The sequence below is a fragment of the Erithacus rubecula genome (genome assembly GCF_903797595.1).
Source record: "Erithacus rubecula genome assembly, chromosome: 12".
NCBI lineage: Eukaryota > Metazoa > Chordata > Aves > Passeriformes > Muscicapidae > Erithacus > Erithacus rubecula.
This window is the reverse complement of record NC_136664.1, coordinates 7,456,313-7,475,247: the sequence shown is the minus strand read 5'-3', so window position 1 is coordinate 7,475,247 and position 18,935 is coordinate 7,456,313. Positions and strand designations below refer to the sequence as shown.

General features: G+C 51.3%; 1 protein-coding gene across 1 annotated transcript in view; it reads right to left on the bottom strand.

Moving 5' to 3' along the window:
• VAC14 (VAC14 component of PIKFYVE complex) overlaps positions 1-18,935 on the bottom strand; it is a 58,453-nt gene that overhangs the window by 6,926 nt on the left and 32,592 nt on the right. Inside the window, exon 14 of the mRNA XM_079315900.1 lies at positions 13,811-13,943. Coding sequence (XP_079172026.1) covers positions 13,811-13,943 — 133 coding nt within the window. The remainder of the gene's footprint in view (positions 1-13,810; positions 13,944-18,935) is intronic.

Sequence of the window (18,935 nt, the reverse complement as noted above, 5' to 3'; positions counted from 1 at the left end):
TCAGCATCCCATCTTATCCTGAAACAGGAATACTCCCTGGCTCACCACATTTTCCCATAGGCTGATAGGGAACTTTGGCACTAAGGCAACCCCCAGAGCCATTCTGCTTTCCCCCAGCTCCTACCAAACACAGTTCCCCATCAGATTATTTTAGCTGGATTCAGATTTCCCCCTGCAGGCATCTCTGAGAGGATTAAGAGGCAAAACAAAGAGCAACTGCTTGGGTTGCTGGGGTGGGAGGTGTTCACTAGCTGCCTAGTTCAGCCAGGAGGTAGGAGGTACACCTGAACCTCCCCTGCCTGAAAGTCATGTTTTCAGCTCCTGTGGTGAGGAGGAAGGATGTGAGTTTCCAGCCCCTGCTCCTGTAAGGACAGACCATAGGAAGACTATTTGACTATAGCTAGACTCTAAAGACCATAACCTAAAGCCTGGTGATTTAGGGATGCAGGAGAATGAAGAAACAGATGTTCCCTCCTCAACACGTGAAGGAAGAAACCCCCATCTTCCTCCCACCTCTTCATCCTGCCAAATAATCCCTTCCCTCCTCACCCAGGCCTGGCTGCTCTCCATGGGCAGCTCCTGCATCCCGCGTGGCTGCCACCGGACAATGAGATGCTCTGTGCGGGATTTTATGTAACCCAACCCAGCGATCGCCCCGGACCCTGCTAAAATGGAACGGGCTGTGATAAATAAGCTCATTTATCCCAATTATTCTTACGTAACCAGCTGCATTCATGGGCATGAAAACGCTTCCCTGATTTCTCGCCGCTTGGACGCGGGTTGGCTGGAGGAGGGAAAGCGGTGGGAAAGTGAGGCATGGAGGGAGGAAAAGGGGAAAGCAGAGGCTTTTAGTCCAGCCTGATGGAGCCAGAAGCAAATCAATAGCTCAGCGTTGCAGGCAGGATCCAGTCACTGCCAGCTGCAGCAAAGCAAGCCCAGCCTGGGCAAGACCAAGCCCAGCCCAGGAGTAAGGTGGCTCCATGCTACCCTTCTCCAGCAAGGGGGATAACTGGATGGCCCATCCTCTCCAAGCTTCCTCCAGCAGCTGTGTGGGTACTTGAACCATAAAGTGAGATGGTTTAATGTGCACAAAGAAGGGATGGGTTCTCCAGGGATAAACACTGGGATAGTTTTAGTCTCAACAGTAAAGTGGTTGGTGCTCCAGTACAGCTGGGACTGGCTCCAATGCTTGTGGCCGGTGGGGAGCCAGTGTTTTACACCTTCCAGACAAGAAAACTATAGCAAGAGCTTAAACAAGAAAAACAGTGCCAGGAAGCACTAAGGGCAATTCAGCGACCTCCAAAGCTTCCCCATGACAAAAAGGATGCCTTTCAGGCTCCCCCTCTGCAGGTCCTCCATGGAAAAGGAAGCCTCTCACTTTCCATAAATAGGAGCTCTGCCATTTGGCTGGTGAATGCTGTGCTCACAGTGAGCAGGGGGCTGAATGCGAGCTGCTTTCTAATTTCAGGCCTGGTTTTGATTAGTGGGGAAGGGTTGGGATTCTCCCTCCTCCTTTCGGTGGCATCAAGGAACTGGAAACTGTTGGGGTGTTAGAGCAGTAGCTGTGTGGAGACTGTCCTCTGCTTCGAAGCCTTGTCACCTCACTGGGATGCTGTCCTGCTTAAGCACCAGACCCTCCAGCTGCCCTTAGGTTCTCTGGGATCCAGCAGCAGAATGAGGTTGCCAGTGCACAGTATCCTCTTATAGCACTGGTACAGACCTCAAACTCCCCTCCATGATGCCCTTTGGTCAGCATATCCCAAAAGCAGTCCCCAAAGGAGGGGACAACTGGCTGGTCCTGCAGCTGCTGGCCACCATGACAGCAGCCAGCAGCTGAACCCAACTGCAGCACCAGGCATCTGCTGGTGGGGTGGGAGGGTCCCCAGGAGCTCATTCCCCGGGAGGCTTCGATGGCATGAGGGGAATGCCAGGCTGGCTGGGAGGAGGCAGAGAAAGGGGCTGAACAGAGGACAGGTGGCCCCAACTGAGATGTCAGTGGAGTGGCTGTGGAAGGGAATAGGGCAGAGGGGATAGAGGGTGGGAGTCATACCCCTTATATGTACACACCATAAATATATCCTGGATATATACATACCATAAATATGTGTATATATATATATACACATATCCCTTAAATATATATATATCTCCCCATATATACATGATGTGATGACGGAAGGAACTGGCTAATCCCCCTGAAACATCATTCCAGCAGGATGCCTCTCCCTGGAGCTCTCTCTGCATCCCTGTGGGTGACGTGCATCCCCTGGCCCATGGGGACCCAGAGAGTCTCCAAGGACCTCCTGGCATGGAAGAAGAGGGCAAGAAGTGTCCCCAGGGAGGCAGGAGCCACGGAGCATCATGGCACCTATCAGTTATGTTATGCAGCCAGCAGCGCAGGCACATGGCGATAATGAAATGTGGTATTAAAATTTAACTCCTTAAATTAAAAGGGTTATTCAAGCCTTTCTGATGGAGCCAAGGAATGTGGCTGCAGGCAGATGGGAGGCAGCATCCACCTGCACTGTGATGATGGGGGACACTTTGAGTGACTGTGGGGCTCCCAAGGGACCCAGCAGGACACCTCCACCCATGCTGCAGTCACAGGACCCTGCTGACCCCTTGCCTAAAGGACTCATCAACAACACAAGGCTGGCCAAGGGAAGAGACACAGAGGTCACCACAAGCTTTGCGTGGCCGTGTCAGCCACCCTGGGGTTCCCCTGTGTCTCTGATGTAGCAGTCACCAAATTGCCAGCACGGCAATGTCAATCACAATGAATTCCCATCATATAAATGGTCAGTGGGGTGGGATGAGGTACAGGAACAGGGGCAGGGAGCTGCTGCAGGGCAGCATGCTGGAGCCCAGAGGATGTTGGCGAGATGGGGTGGCTTTACAGCCACATCTCCAATTAAGGACAAGCCCCGGCGTCCCTCCCAGCCCTCCTGCTTTGACAACTCGATGCCTGGAAACCGGCTAATCTAAACATCATCATTTCAGGGAGCTGTCAGAGTTCCCATCCTGCCCGTTCGTTCTTTTAACCACTTCAGCCCCGTCCCCTGCCCTGAGCCACCATGCAGGAACAGGGTAGTGGAGGCTCAGGCCAGATTAATGCTTGCTTGAAGAGGGTGAACATTAGTTTTTCCCTAAAATCTAAAAAATCCAGTCTCGGTGCAGAATCATCTCCTCTGTTATCTGTGGGGTGCCTGGGGGGAAACACTGCTCCCATCCTGTTGCCTGGCCATGCTGAGCACCACCCCACTGTGTTCAATTAAGCAGGTGCTTCTTCATTAAGCACTAGTGATTTGCTTTATTAGCTCTGGGCTAATAGACACGGGGCCCCAGCAGGGAGAGGATCATGTCTTGTCCCACTTCCAGCAACTGGGACAGAGCCTGAGCTGTGGAAGGAGCTGGCTGAGGCCTGGAAGTGATGCTCTGAGGGGTTCTGCTCCACTTTTCTGCTCATGGGTCTCAAAACAACTTCCACAGCTGTGAGGAGGGCAGAGTCCCTCCATACTTCCTCCCAACCCTCTTCCTCTGTTCCCTTCCTCTCTCCTCCCAAAGGCTTTTCCCCACCCTTCCTCCACACCCCAGGCTCCTCAGCAGATGCCCTGGCTTAACCCACCTAACCAGGGAATCCACAGCCTCTGTGATACCCACAGCCCATCCCCACCCCCTGAAATTCTCCTGCCAGGAAAAGCAGCATCCCCAGTCTGGCCCAGCAGCTGGGATCCTTTAGGAATTTGCAGAGGAAGCACAGATAAAATTAGGATGGGAAGGGGAGAAGGAGAAGAGAGCAAATGGGGAAGGCTGTAATAGTCCCATCCTTTCCCTCCACATCAGCAAAGAAAATCCCAGTCCTCCATTTTAATCCCCCCCTTTCCTGAATCCAGGCTCCAGCGCTGCTCCTCCGGGCAAGGGAAACCATGGCAACCCCAGCAGCTCCTGCTTTACAAAATTCATAGTATTTTATGTAAGGGATTTTGAAGGGTTTGTGAGGTTTGGGAGCAGGGGAGCTCCTGCAGGAGGCAGATCTGGGGAGGAGAAGGACCCTCATCAGGTTTGGTTTCTTGGAACGGTTATCAAGCTCCCCAAGGCAACTTAGTGAAAGCTGCAGAGCAGAGATGTGCATATCCTGGGAGGAGATGTGTGGATTCTGGGAGGAGATGTGTAGATCTCTGAAAGCTGGAGGAGACAAGCCCTGTGATGCCTTTGCTTGAAAAGGGAAAGGTGCAGAGTGTTTCACTGTAAACAAGAAAACCCTCCCACAGAGCGTCTGCTTGGCAGCAGCGTCAGTGTGACAAGTGCCGGCGGAGCCGCGGTGCCAGCTCAGCGCTGGGCTGCGGCCGCCCCAGCGTCAGGCGCTCCCCAGGGATCCCTGGGGATCCCCAGAGCAGCCCAGACGGATGCCTGAGAGGAACACAGCACAAATGTACATTACTATTTCAGGCCAGCTTCAACTGGTGAAACAGCATCTTGATCGTGCAGAGCCTCAGCCTGTGGCTTCTGCTCGTCCTGATGCTTCCCTGTCCCGGCTGGCAGGATGGCTGCCCCGCTGCCCACTAAAGCTGATAGTCCAGCCTGAAGCTGGGCACATCCATCTTGACTCATGATGAACCCAGCCCTGTTCCCACCTCGGAGGTGCCTGGAGAACAGTGCCCTTCAACAAAACCACCTTGAGCTCTCCAAGCAGATATCCAACACCTGTGGACATTTTTATCATCAGTGAGATACCCACAGCTCTGTACCAAACAGGAGAGAGAAACAGGGCTGTAGTAAGAAGAAGGGAGAGTAATATCCTTTGGAATGGGCCAGAAGCTAAAAGACAACTAAATTTGGAAACTTGATGGTCCACTTAGCCCAAGGTATGGACCAACTTTAGAATACAACAGCTCCTCCAAGGTGAAGCCCACTTGACAGATAACCAGCATCAGTCTTCAGCTGCTCAAGCTGGTGTGTGCCAGGAGTTTCCTTGAGGAAACTTTACAATGACTTATGCATAAAGCTACCCTGCCCATAGAATTCTGGAATGGTTTGGCTTGGAAGAGATCTTAAAAACTATCTCATTCCAACTGCCCTGTCATTGGCACAGACACCTTTCATTAGACCAGACTGCTCCAAGCCCCATCCAACCTGGTCATGAGCACCTGCATTGAAAAGTGACTGACTGCAAAGCTTACAAAATTCTCTAGGAACATCTGAGCATCAACAAAAGACTTACCTGAAAAACAGACAAATCTCCCTTTCCAAACCCTCCAGGAAAGCAAAGAATTACTTCCCCAAAGCACTTCTTTTCCAACTTTTAAACTTGCCAGTGACTCAATGGTAAAATGGATGGCAAATGCAAGTCTTGCCCTGAGCTCTTGGGGCTTCAAGCCCCAGGCAGAAGGCACAAGCAGCAGCATTAGAGCACGTGCCTGGCTCCAGCCACCACCTCAGCTGAGAGGAACAACTCATGTGCAACTGAGCCCTCCAGAGCCTGTCCCCAGAGGGGCACTTACAACAGGCACGGATGTTTTCAAGCAAGCTCTGTTTGGAAGGGGAGGAAGGGTATGGGCTGGCTTGGGAGTGGGGGAGAACTGTAGAGCAGCAGCAGATCCTTCCTTCGAGACGTCCGCTTCCCTTTCAGGCTGACAGCTGTGGCCTAATTTTCAAGAAAACTGACAAGCGCCTTATTTCTCCCCCCATAATTTCTCATCACTGCAAATAAAATAGGTTAAAGGAGCGGGTGCAAAGCTGTGGCAACAGGAGCTGGGAGAGGCTGATCCTCTTCAGGGCATGCACAGCTTGTACAGAGATGGGAGCTGCAGTCCCTGCTCATTCCTCCCCATCACTTCGCTTTAAGATGAAGAAAATAAAAGTGCTTTTGTTCCTAAAAGCATGGCCAAGGAGCAGGTTGCTGTCCTAGAGGTGGATGAGCCTTTGGATCCTCACATAGGGAAGATAAATTTCGTGGCAAATGGCCCTGCTGGCTATCTCTAAACTTCTGAAAGCAGAGAGATAGGCTACAGCAGGAATACACTCTGTGTTTGAGGGTGAAGCTTTCCAGAAGAAAGGAAAAAAGGTACTGGGAAGAGGTGGCAGTGTCCCATGGCTCAGGGATAAGTGTACTCTGGGGTGGGAGGTGAAGCTGCCTTGTCTCTTCTGCCAACAACACGAGCACATCTTGGAAGGAGGTGACTGTAACTCAGTGAACCCTGCTGCACTTCCCACTCAAGTGTCAGCTGAAAAAATACCCCATTTATGCCATGGTTTAGACACCCCAGATGCTATTTCAGCTTTAGTGCCAGGCTTGCCTCCATGCCCGCTGCCTCTCAGCATTGCACTGGATCACAATGCCTGCCCTGCCTTCTGAGCCAGGATCCCTGGAGGGATCCCAAGGAGGGAAGCAGCCTGAGGAGCCTTGCTACCTCAACCCCTTCAAGTCCCATAGATGCATGAGAGGGGAGCAGATGGATGCTCCCTGCCCTGCCAGGACCCTAAGAGAGCAACCAGTGCTATGAGTGGACCAGCTCCAGGTGCAGCTGAACATGAGGAGCAGCTCATGCACTAAGGGAAGGAGCAATAAATGGCAGGAACTCCAACCAGGGTGGCTTTTGCACAGCTCTATGCTTTCAGTGGGGAGTTAAAAATGTCCCATCCAGAGATACCTTATCTGAGGATATCCCATCCTGGGAGCAGAGTGCACAGCTGGACCCACTGGCTGAGGTGAGCTCTTCTCAGTCTTTAACTGAGTGTGCCCTGTGCTTGGGGGATAACTGAGCAAGTTCCCCTGGAACACAGGTGGGGGAAAAACAGGTTACTCAGCCTGATTTCCTGTCCTGGCTCTTCTCTCTGCAAAGATGAATAAACCGAGTTGTCACAGCTGCAGAGCCAGAGAATGAAGCACCATCAGAACACCCGAGTCCCAACAAACAGGATCAGACAGGTTAAGCTGCTTCCCCCCCTTGATGAAGGTCCTCACCCCATCAGCCAGGCAAAGAAAATTTGGGAGACACTTTGGAAGCTGCTTGTGCTGAATCCCTGCTCTGCAGAACATGACAGTCAGCAAGCAGGGAAGCTGTGGGCTCCTCTCCCCACTGTCCTGTTTGCCTTCTCCCAGCTCCCTCCTTCCACAGCATTCCTGTTGTGATCCTAGGGAAAGTGCTGGGAGGAAGCAGATATCCCTACCTGGGGACCTGCCCTTTGAAGGAACTTGGCCATTTTGTGAGGATTTTCCTCTCCTACACACATTTCCCCTTCCTCCCCTCCACCCTGTCACTGACCCAAATTAGTCCCAGCCCACGCCGGCACTGCTGCTCACATGTGGTTCCCATTTTTCTACAGGAAAACCCATCAAATCCTTCCAAGCAACTCCACGTACGGCTGGTCCTGGAGCAGCTTTGGTGGGTTAGCACAGCAAATTCATTTCCAGCAACAGCTCATCCATTCCCTGCAGCTCAGTGGAGGCATCTCCTGTCCTTCCCTGGGGGTACAGCCCCAGGAGGGAGCTGGCAAGGACTGGTCCAGCTCCTGCTTTCCCAGCAGGGATAATCCTTTGACAAACCAGGCTCCTCCCTTGTGAAGGTCACGCTGTTGGTGACTGCTGGTGCTTCTGACTCCAGAGCCAACCTCTACCCTGGAGAAAACTGGGTTTTCCCCCTCTGGATCCTACTTCATGGGGCTGGGAGGATATCAGAGAGCTCAGAATTATGTACCAGAGCCTTACTGAATTAAAACTTCAGTAAGCACATGCTCCTGCGGGCTTGTGGACCCACTGTGTGATGTAAAAGAGGCAGTTTGAGAGCTGGGGTACAGTGGGGTTCAAAATCCCATAAGAGCCTGACAAGAACCCATGGTTCATGGTGCAAGCTTGGGGCAGAGGAAGAATGCAGGAAAGCAGAGCCTGTTTGCCACCATGTCACTGTAACACTGTTCTGGATCTCTGGGCATGCTGGGGAGAGGAGGTTTTGGGGAGCAGGGAAAGTTAAAGGGAGGCACAGAGGAATGGGCTGGAGGTGAGCATGGAGAAGCCTACTGACTTCTGCAGAACTGGGCATGTTCACTACCCTGCTCCATCCCTCTGTGCCTGGCCAGAGCCTTGAGTGGGAGGGAGTCCCTTTTCCTGCTTTGCAAATGGAGAAAAAAACCCCCAACAAACTAAAAAGCTTTCTCCGGTTCCTCCTCTCAGCGAGGCACGAGGAGGGGGATGGCGAGCGCACAGTTCATTAAAGCCGGAGGGCAGGCGGCCAGCGAGCATCCTGGCAGGCAGAGCAGTGGATTTTCGCAGGCTCGCTGCCTCCTGACACAGAAGCTTCCCTTGTAGCACTCACAGCTGTTTGGATTTTACCCGAGTTCATATCACAGTTTATCAAAGAGGCTCCATTTTTTGCCCTTTCTTTTTTTTTGCACTTTGCTGAGTACAAGCCAAACGGTTCCCGCAAAAACAAACACAGGTTTTGTTCTGCATTGCAGTGGCATGGAGGGTGGGAGAGAGGAAGAGGTGACATGTGTCCCCCCTCCAGCCCTGATTCACTTGTAGAGGGATTTTCAGGGCATTGGTTTGGCAATGGAGGGGGCACAGTGGCATCAGCACATCCAAAGCAAGGAGCAGGAGTGGGTCCTGCATCCCTGCACTGGGTGCCTCTAGATCATCAGGAGGCATTGGGGTGTTTGGCCAAGGAAAATGTGTGTCCAGAGGAGCTCAAGAGCATCCAGGCCTGGGAAAATAGGAGGGTTTTGATTAGCCCCAATCTCCTGACCCTCTTCAGTGAGGGGCTGGGAAGTGAGGCCAGCACAGCAGGAGGAAAGGACAAGGTTAGGGATAAGGTAGGAGCCAGGATAGGGCTGGGGGGACACTGGCTCACTGCAGTATAGAGGCATCCTGTGGTTGTGGAACCCCCTCATTACCAAAACAAACACCCAGTTGCTCTGTACAGGATCCCCAGTGCATCCTTTGCTATCCAAACTTGTGGCTAAACCCCCATCCCACTCCCTCCAGACAGCCCTGCTCACTGGGATGCTGGCAGGCAGCCCTTCCCTTCCCTTCCCACTCTCCCAGACGGAGAGCACAGCCCTGGGAATGCCAGGCAGGCCAGTCAAAAGTGATTTAACATGCACCTCACTGCTGGCCTGCCAAGAGCATTGAGGGATGTCTGTGTTCCACACTCCTCCAGCCCTTCGCTCACCTTCTCTCTGATTCCTCATCCTGGTTAGCAGCTTCAGGACCTTGTGCCTTTCTCACTACTTTTTCTGGAGACATGGTGTTGTACAGTCAGCACCAGCCTCTCAGAGGCAGAAGAGCCCTGTCATGCCCAAAAAGAGGAACTGGCCATCCCAGCCCCAGGGGCATAATGAACAGCCCTTCATGCACCCAGTGTGACCTGCCAGTGTTTGTCCTCAGCTCTGTCCTCCTCATTATCCAGCTCTCCACTGGCCTCATCCCAGCAGGGTTTCGAGATCTCATGAACAGTCGGAATTTCCAGTCAGGTGAACTTTTCCCATCTTTGGGAACTATAAATCTGTGGCCCCATCACAAGACTTGGGATTTTCCAGCTCTCCACTTAATGCCATAAATTGGCTGAACAACCTTATATGCTCCAGCCTATGTCTTCCAGAGTGAACGGAGAATCAGCCAGTCCTCCTGGCCAGCCCCCACAGGGTTCAAGCATACCCCCAAAGGCCAAGGACCATCCCCATTCAAATGGACAAGTCCCACCAGGTGCATCACATGTGAGGTGGTTGAAAAGTCATGCCAGGGCCTCTTCCAAGCAGATTAACCTCAGAAAAACACCCTGTGAGAAGGTGCCAGGCAGTGGGGAGGTTTGTTTAACAGCTTTATAAAACAAGCTGAGACAACCCCTGCGTGCGAGCCCTGCCTGGGGAGGAAAGTGCTGACTCAGGCATCCTCTCTGCCCCAGGGTGCCACTGCTCTTCGAGTAAATGGCCTTGCTGGGCTTCAAAGTTAAGCCCTGCACTTCAAAGCATCCACACACCACATGCATAGGAATGTCTCCAGCCACTCAAGCACATCCCACACCCTGAAGGGTTCATTTGCTGTGGCAAGGTACATCAGCCATGAATGTCTGAGCTGTTCCATCTCAGAGAGCAGCAAAACACTGGCTGCTTTGGTGCTAGGCTTGACTTAACCAGCTGAACCTCTTGAGCTTCTGCAGCTCAGACTGACCCTGGGGACAGCACAGGAACTGCACAACCAGCCCTGGGGAGGTACAAGAGGGTAGAAAACAGCTCCTTGCAAGGACAGCCAGCCCCATCATCACACAGTGCCCCGAGCAGCAACACTGATGTCCCTGCAGCAGGGCTCACCCCCTCCCTTAATCCCCCCATCCCACAGTGCTGGTACCAACCAACAGGCATTAAATCCTGCCTGTAAATCTTGCTGTGAGCTGAGAAGCTCGGTGCTGCTCGGGCCCTGCCTCCTGACTGGCCAAGCAGCTTTCCCTCCACAGGGTTCCTGCCTGGAGGACAGCCCTGCTGCTCCAAGGAGCCATGTGATGCTTTGGAAGCTCCTCCGCATTTTTCTGGCTGCTCCAAGCAAGAGGCCAGCAGCTGAATGGGAAGATTTGCTTCTTGCTTAAGGGCTCTGCTGAATCCAGGATGTCCACGTGCCAGCCAGGGCAATTAGTGAAAAGGGTGGAAGGCCTCAGATCTGCTTATCAAGGTGGGAGGTAACAGTGATACTCCTGCCTCTGACAACACTTTGGGAGGAACGTTTGAGTGCAAACATGCCTGGCTTGAGAGGAGAAGGCAGCACTTGGTATATGTAGTTCTGAAGGCAGACTAATTTTACTGGCTTCCAGCCTAAAAATAGTCACAAGTGACAATAAGAGAGAACTGACCCCCAAAGGAATCTTGTCAGCTGCAATGCAGAAAACTGATGCCAAACAAAAAAATTTGGAAGAGATAATGGGAGCAAGTTTCCCTCCTTCCTCCAGTGGAGAGGAGTGGGACAGCATGAGACTCTGTAGGATTTGTACCACTGGAATCTCTTTGGCAAATCCTTCCAGGACATTCATGAGGCATCTAAACAGCTTTGAAGAGCCTTCTCCCGGATGTTGCTCTTCCCTTCTCACAGATCATAGATGACAGGGAGTTGAAAGGGACCCACAAAGATCATCCAACTACTCCTGCTGGGGCATGTGAGCTCCACCAGAGCCATAGGCTTTCTCTCAGTGAGGTCCTCTTGAGTTGAGGGGATCCTAATCCTAAAGCCCTTGGCACAGATGAGGCATCACAGCATGGTTTGATGGGTACTGGATCCGACTCAAAATGCAGCAGACTGATCCATCTCTTAGATGCACAAACAGTGCTGGCAGAGGGACCATGTGCCAGTGTTGGGTTATCCCCCAGCCTGGTAATCACAGACAAAGAAGAAATTCTCTGGATACCTCCTTATGAGTGACAGAAGCTTTTGGAGCTGTTTCCCTGTTATTTTGAAGGAAGTCTGTGTTTCCACTTAGCTCCACTCTGCCTTCTCTGGCAAAGCATCTTAAGATACCTACCTTGGGACTGGGGTTACTGATGGCAAGACTCCCCATCACAGCCCCTATAGTTCTGCCTGAGCCAGGCTTGGTGGGCAAATGCTGCCAATGAGTGCTGCAGGTACTTCTCCCACCCATTTCCCAGCATCAGGCAGGCTCTGGAGCAGTACTGCATGTCTTGGGGAGCACATGTCCTTACAGAGTAAGAGATGGTCCATCTCCTGCAGAGATCACTAGTCAAACCCACTTCCATCCTCAAACACACAATGTACCATAAACCCTGTCTCTGGGACTCCAAGGACATATCAGGAGAGTGACTAAAGTCCTTTCAGAGTCAGCAACCAAGCCTGAACAAACTTGAGTTGGATTAGAAATAAACTACCTTTAATCACAGATCCCCTACATGATCTCATGGACCTTTGAATTTGCCCACCAGCAACGTGACAGGGAAAACTGCTGTGCTGTGCTTTACTAAAACCCCTGCCCTCCATTTCCCTTTCCTGTGAACACTAATCCTTCAGCTGGAAATCATTGCCTAAACATAACAGGTCTATTTTCCTTCCCTCTTTCAGTGCTCCCAGGCCAGCCCAGGAAAGAGGCAGCAGTGGTCCAGGACCACACTTTAGCAGATGCTGTCCCAGGCTCTCAAGCATCCCCCTTGTGCACTCCAGTTCAGGATGAAATATCACCAACATCTCTTAAGTCAAATATGAGGCTGGCTTCTCATCCTGCTGTGCAAAACAGCTGAGCTGGCTTGTGGACAGGGGAGGGATGTAACGTGGGAACGCACATACGGCTTCAATTTGAAAAGTGGCTAAAAATAGCTCCATGAGGCTCCCACGTTCACTGAGTCTCTCCAGCAAGAGATCAATCTCTGCCAGAGAGTCCTGTAGAAGTTTTTCTTCTCTATTCTCATCTTGCTTTTTCTGGAAGCAGCAGAGATGTAGTTTATACCAGTCTTTTACCTGCCATCAGTAGGTTTCAGAGTTAATCACTGGTACCTGAAGGCATGGCTCACCCTTCCAGAACCACCACTTTGGCTCCAGTCCTGCATGTACCCTATATGAGCAACAACGTGACTTGACAAAGGACAGAGTAATCTATTTTTTAATTTTTTATTTTGTTTTTGCTTTACCAGATTTTTTGGGGCATGAGTCACTGTAAAAAGCCTCAGCTTGCTGAGCTGCTGTAGCCAGTCCCACCACACCTCTGTCTGGCTGCTGGGAAAGCTGGGCCTGCCAGCCAAAGCTTCTCCTGCCAGAGCCAGAGGGAAAAACCTGGAGGTGGCCACAGCACAGGAGAGCTTTAAACAGGACCCTGCCCAGGCTCACTGTCACTCTGGTCACCCTGCTTCCCTAACACAGCATGAGACCACTTCCCTGCCAAGGCTGGCTTATCCTGGGGGCTGTGCTGACTGGGGAGAGGAGAGTGGACACTGTGAGTGGGATACTGTCTCTGGGATGAATCCAGCCTTGGGCAAAAATTACTGCCCAAGCAGATACAACTCCACACCCAGCTCAGCTTTGCATATTTTGGGAGCTCTGCATGCTGTATTTTCCCACTGCAGTGATGGAACTCCTTCATCAATAGCAAGCACACCCCTGTGCCTTGCAGAGGTGGCTCTCTTCTCCCACAGAAGCATGGGTTGTAGCTCATGCTCTCCCCCTGTTCATTTTGATGCCACATCCCTGAAAGCAAGGGAGGAAAACCCAGGGTCTGCCAGCTGCTTCCACCAACCTCCTCATGGATTTCTCCACCTCGCCTCGACCATTAACCCTGTTATTTCCCAGCAAACTGAGGAATGGATATCCCTTGACCCAGATTTTATTGCAATAAAGATGACTCCCTGCCAGCTGCCACGACACTTGGCATTCCAGCCTTCACAACATTTGGCTCTCCAGCCTCTGCCACAGCTCCTGAAAAAGCTGAAGTAAAATCTACAAACTCTATGCATTGAAACACATGGCTTTGGATGGGCAAGCTATTGCCAAGCTGGCTGAAGGAATTCACTCAGCTTGGCACTCTGAGTGCTCTGTCTTCGTGCTCTGGCTGGTCTAGCTGTTTCTTAACGAAAACAGGCTCTGACAACACTGTTTAATAAGGAGCCACTTTGCCTCCGGGGATGGGAGAGAGAAATATGGTGCCTTGACATGTGAAAGGCAAACCCCGTTTGCTCCAAAACCGCTTGTTGGAGAGCAAGGGAAGATTGAGGAAATGGTTTTGGCTCTGAGCAAATCTAGTACTTGGGCTGCTTGACTCTGCCATCCCTGTCCCACCCTGAGTCCCAGGGGTGCTCAGGGGCTTCAGTGAGGCTGGTGGGGTGCTCTGACCTGATGATGAAGGCTCCTCTGTTTTCCAGGAGTTTCCGTTCACTGCTGAAGCGTTTGAGCAGGTTGATCATGAACTTGTAGAAGTAGGAGTTCATGGTGGGGGTGGAGGGTGAGCACTCCAGGCCTTTTGTACCTGGGGAGGCAAGAGGAGAGCAAATTAGAGCTGCCAGGGCCCTGCTGCCAAAGCCTTGATGAGAGAGCAGACACCCAAAACATGATCACAGCACTGAGAAGATGAGGACAGGGGCATGGAAGGATTTTCAAGTCTCATACATCCACATCTGGTTAGTCCAAGCAGAGCCAGCCCTGTCTTAGCTCTCTCCAGTCCAAGGGAAAGCTTATGGTGGTTGCGCCCTGGAAGCAGCATCTGGGGTTAAACTGGGATTTTGGGGAGTTCATCCCAGAGATATTCAGCTCCAGTAGCTGCTAGAAGAAGGAGTGCCTGAAGCTCTAAATTGAGCCAATCCCATTTCCTCAGATATGGCATGTACACTCATCCCAAAAAACACCAGACTGCTGGTGAGCTGAAGAGCCTGTAATCCAACTCCATAAACCACAGATGCCCCCAGCCCAGTAGTGGCAGACACACACATTCAGCCCTGGGCCATGGCACGGGCACCAGTTTACACTCAGTGATGTGATTTTCCCTGAGCAGAAGTCACTTGGTGCAAGTGTTATATGCAATGTGCCCCAGGGCTAGCATAAAGCACTAGTCAAACAAAAGTAAAAATATAGTAAAGTACTAGTACAGCAGAGCACTAGGCTTAGGGATTGTCCTGGTCTGAGATTCTTAGCAGGGAGGGCAGGGAAAGGGGAAGTTCCCAGCTCAGGGAAATATCCCTTTCAAACACAAAAGCAGGGAGCTGGCAGGTAAAGATTGCTTTTCCCACAGTGAAACCCCAGGGGAGATGGTTTATTTAGCAGGACAGCGCTCAAAGCAAATGTTTGGAGAGAGCATTTCAAAAGCGACTTTGCAACAAGGGGAGCTCCCTCTCTTAATTTCTCCTTTGGAAAGGCCACATCCAACTGTGGTAAGGAGGGAATCCAGCACACACAAGCACCCCAAGGCTATTCCCCACCCACTATTTCCATCAGATAACCGAAGGAAACCTGAGCAGTTTGATTTATGGATGTTGTCTGCTTCTATGGACACTCAGTGGAGCATGGAGCAGCCAATTAAAGATGCAATTAAGCTGCCAAAGCCCAGCAAACCTGATGGAAAAGCTGCTGGTCTGTTTTCTATCCTGCCTCTCCCAATGACACACAAGAGATACACGCAGGGCAACTTCCCCAGGTTTGGATTTAGCATCTAAAAGAACATACAGAGCCAAAGAGAAAGGAAAATGAAATACGAGGTCATCCTGACCAGAACCCGGTGTCCTCTTCCCACTAGAGCTGTGTGTTCACCCAACCCTTGGTATATCTGTAACCCCAAACCAGGCTTTGAAGCAGGCAGCTCCCCAAGCACAAGTGTTCACCATGGCATCATGTTTCCCCTCAGCTGCAGGGAAGATGATCTGGGCAAAGGGGAAAAAAAAAAGGGATTCAGCCGAGCCAATGTGCTCCAAAACAAAGGTGTGCTTGTTCGAAGGCAGGGAGTACCCAGTGTGAAAATACAGCCATGTCCCACATGTCATCACTACAGCTGCTCAGATCTGCTCAAAAGGGAGCAGAGACAGGCTCTGGAGGTGATATGGGGCAGCTCTGCCCTTTCACTGTGCCTGCCTGCAGCTCAGCCTCGAACCTCCCAGCAAAGCCTGGGAAGGCAGGTGAAGACCAGGCAGAAACTGTCTTTCAAAGCTGCAAAGGTGATATTTTTGCTCATTTCCTTAGCAACTCCGAGGCATCCAAACCTGGCTGCACAGGAACATGAGCTAGTTGCAGGTAGGACATCCCACCTTCATTCCCATCAGCTAACAATGCTCCAGTGCTGTAGCTTGCCCCAGGGAAAGTCTGATCTCACAGTTTCTCCCATCTCAAAACCCCAAAAATAGTCTCTCTCAGCCCCACAGCAGCATCAATGGCATAGTGTTCCCTGTACAAAGAAAAGCCACTGCCTCACAGTCACCATAAACACCTTCCAGCCAAACATTACATATCCCAAAACACATCCCCAAAAAAACCAGGAGGAGGCAGAAATTTTTCTCCTCCCTGACAGTACCAGCTGTGTACAGGACAAAGTCCAGGAGCTGCATGGCTACAAGACAGACCAGCCAAGAGCATCTTCAGATATGTACTCTGCAGTGGTGCAGCATTGTCCTGCATCTTCAACTGGAGACTGGGAATGACCTGCTGCATCAGCTGAGTATCCAAAAGTCAGAATTGCCTTGGAGGTCAGATCACAGCTATAGCCTGCAGTACCTTCAGAACTGCTGTTTTCTTCCATTGACTGACTCCTGAACCTTAGACCCTTCTGCCTAGCATGGGAGCAAGGAAGGACTGGGACACAGAGATGGTGAAAACAAGTCTGTGCCCTGTTCTTCTTAGAAGAATAAAGCATGAGTCTGCCTGCTCCAGGGAGCCTCTTCACCATCCTTGGCCTCTAGGAGCACTGAGACTGAACTCCAGAGGGATCATTTCTCCATCTCTGCCCACCTGGTGCAGAGCAGCTACGCCTGCATGTCCCTAAAGATGGTTTCCACTGTGGCACACCATGCCAGAGCAGCCTTGTCAGTGCTCTCTAGGGCTAATGCTGGGAGTGAGAAACCAGTGTGTAGGAGTCTGCCAGGCTGTAAAAGGCTCAACCAAATCTCAGATGGAATTTAAACAGGCAATACTTCCAAGTAGGCAAAACATTTCTTTTCCAAAGCCGCCCAATCCTCCGACCTTCCCGTTTGTTCTGTTTACAGGATGTCTAGGAAGTGGCTGGCACCTTGTGTGCCGTGGTGTAACCCTTCCTGGCGCAGCCCGGAGCTCAGCTCACTGCCCTGCGGGTTACAGCTCAGCACAGTGGCATTCCCAGCCTGACAGAACTGTAGGAGCAGCTTGTCAAGTGTTTCTCTGAAGCACGAGAGACAAGCAGGAAGAAGTGTTAAGAAAACTGTGGCATAATTAATTGAAGCTTGCACCTCTCCCTCTTTCCCTGAAGCAAGACTTTGCAGATCCGTAACCTGCCAGATCTGCTGTTAACGTAGCTGGGGCTGGTGGCACATCATGGCTTTTTTTTTTATAATCTGGTGTGGAGGAGGGAGCTGGAAGAAGAAAGATCTGTGCTCAGAGGAATGATGAAACTCAGTCCAGACATCCACTAGAATAGAATAGAATAGAAATTTGTTCAATGGGAATTTTGGGCTCAGAAGAACATCAGAGCAATGAAACATGGCGAAAGGCATGTGGGAATTGCAGCTCTATGGCTGCAGTGAATCCACATCAGCCTGGCTTCTTATAATTGAATCACAGAAGGGACCTTAAAGCTCATCTAGTTCCAAGTCCCCTGCCATGGGCAATGACTACAGCAACGACTACCAATGACTACAGCAACCTCCTGCAGCCCAGGATGCCAGGCTAACAAATCCTTTCCCTGGATTCCCTTCACATACTGGGGCAGAGCCAGGGACACAATCATCTAAGTCAACACCAACATCTGTTCCCCCAACCATGGGTGCCAGCTTGAGCAGGGCACAGTGAATGTCTGCAAACCCCCAGTGCATCCCTGAGCTCTCACCAGCGGCTCATGCTGTTCCCATCGCTTGCGTGGCCACACTATAAATCAACCAAGACAGGCAATTAGGGATCTATATTAAGGCCCTTATAAATATATATTGTACATCACCCTGGAACATTCAGGCTGTCTGGCTGCTTGATGGGCTGAGCTATGTTGAGACCCACAGTATCCAAAGTGTCCCCACATTGCTCCGGGTGAGCCCGGCAGACTCTGACATGAACTTGGATTTTCTTATCTCAGCCACAAAGTTCTGAACTTCACCCTGGCATAAAACATAACTTCTATTAATTTACTATAATTGCTTTTAAACCAGTCTTAATTAAAACCAGTGTGGACTCGCTTAACTCCATTGAAACCAAATTGAAATAAGATTGGAGCAGAATTGATTCCTTTCCGAAGCGAGCTAAAGCTGGGTAAGCTGGTTAAAGAATATCCACAAGGGTATTTGCGGTGGTTTAGCTAAAATGATTTACCGCAATCTCTAATTGAAGCAATTTCAGCTCGGATATAGGGAGGGTAAGCTAAGAGTTGGCGAGGCCAAGCATCCTTCCCACCCGAGTGCTTTCCCCAAGGCATCATGTTTCTAGCTCAGCCTAGAGAATGATCTCCCTGGACTCCTCTGGGAGCAAGAGGGATAAACCCGGCGGCAGCCGGAGCTGGTCCGTGAGCCTCCAACCCGCCCGAGCGCCAGCGGCGTGGGAGTCGGCACTGCCAGATGGTGCTCGGCGAAACCCCGGGCAGCGACGTGGGAATCTGTGCAGCGTCTCCCCCCGGCAGCTTTCCCCAGGATGTTTTGAATTTTAGCTTTTGCAAACACAGAGTGGTGAAGCCTCGCAGAGCAGGATAAAAATAGAGCCGTAAAAAAGGCAAATCCTCCCCTCCTCCTCCTCCCAGAAAGCCGGCGCAGGGCGTAGCTGGAAACAGATGTGAACATGTCGGCAGCTCAGCTGGGCTCTGGAAAACCTCCACTCTCCCCTCTCCAGAGCACAGGATGCTGCTGATGAAATAAACCCATCAAAATTCTGGATTGCACGGCCAGGGGCTGTGCTCAGCCTGGTTTTGCCTGGGCACACATGGATGTTTCTCCCCTTCCTACCCGGCTAAAGAGCCATGGGTTTGTAATTCCTGAAACTTCAATACTCGACAGAAAGGGGGCCCCAGGTGGGTTGAGGTACATTTGAAGCCAAATGAGGCTTTTGCTGCTCCTGGTTCTCCCCATGTAATGCAGGGTCTGTGCTCATGGATGCCATGGAGGAAGGCAGCAGGTAATGATAATCCTGATGGTTTTCCTAGAAAGGTTAGCAGTTCACTATTGCCTCATTTTTCTTTGCTAAGGTAAATCAATAAGCAAAAATGCAGCAGGAGTATAGCTCTGCCATTGCTCAGGAGCACAAAGTACCCAGCAAAGATGCAAATCAGGAATGGTTAAGCTTCATGGTGAGCTTAGAGGGGGTTGAGGCT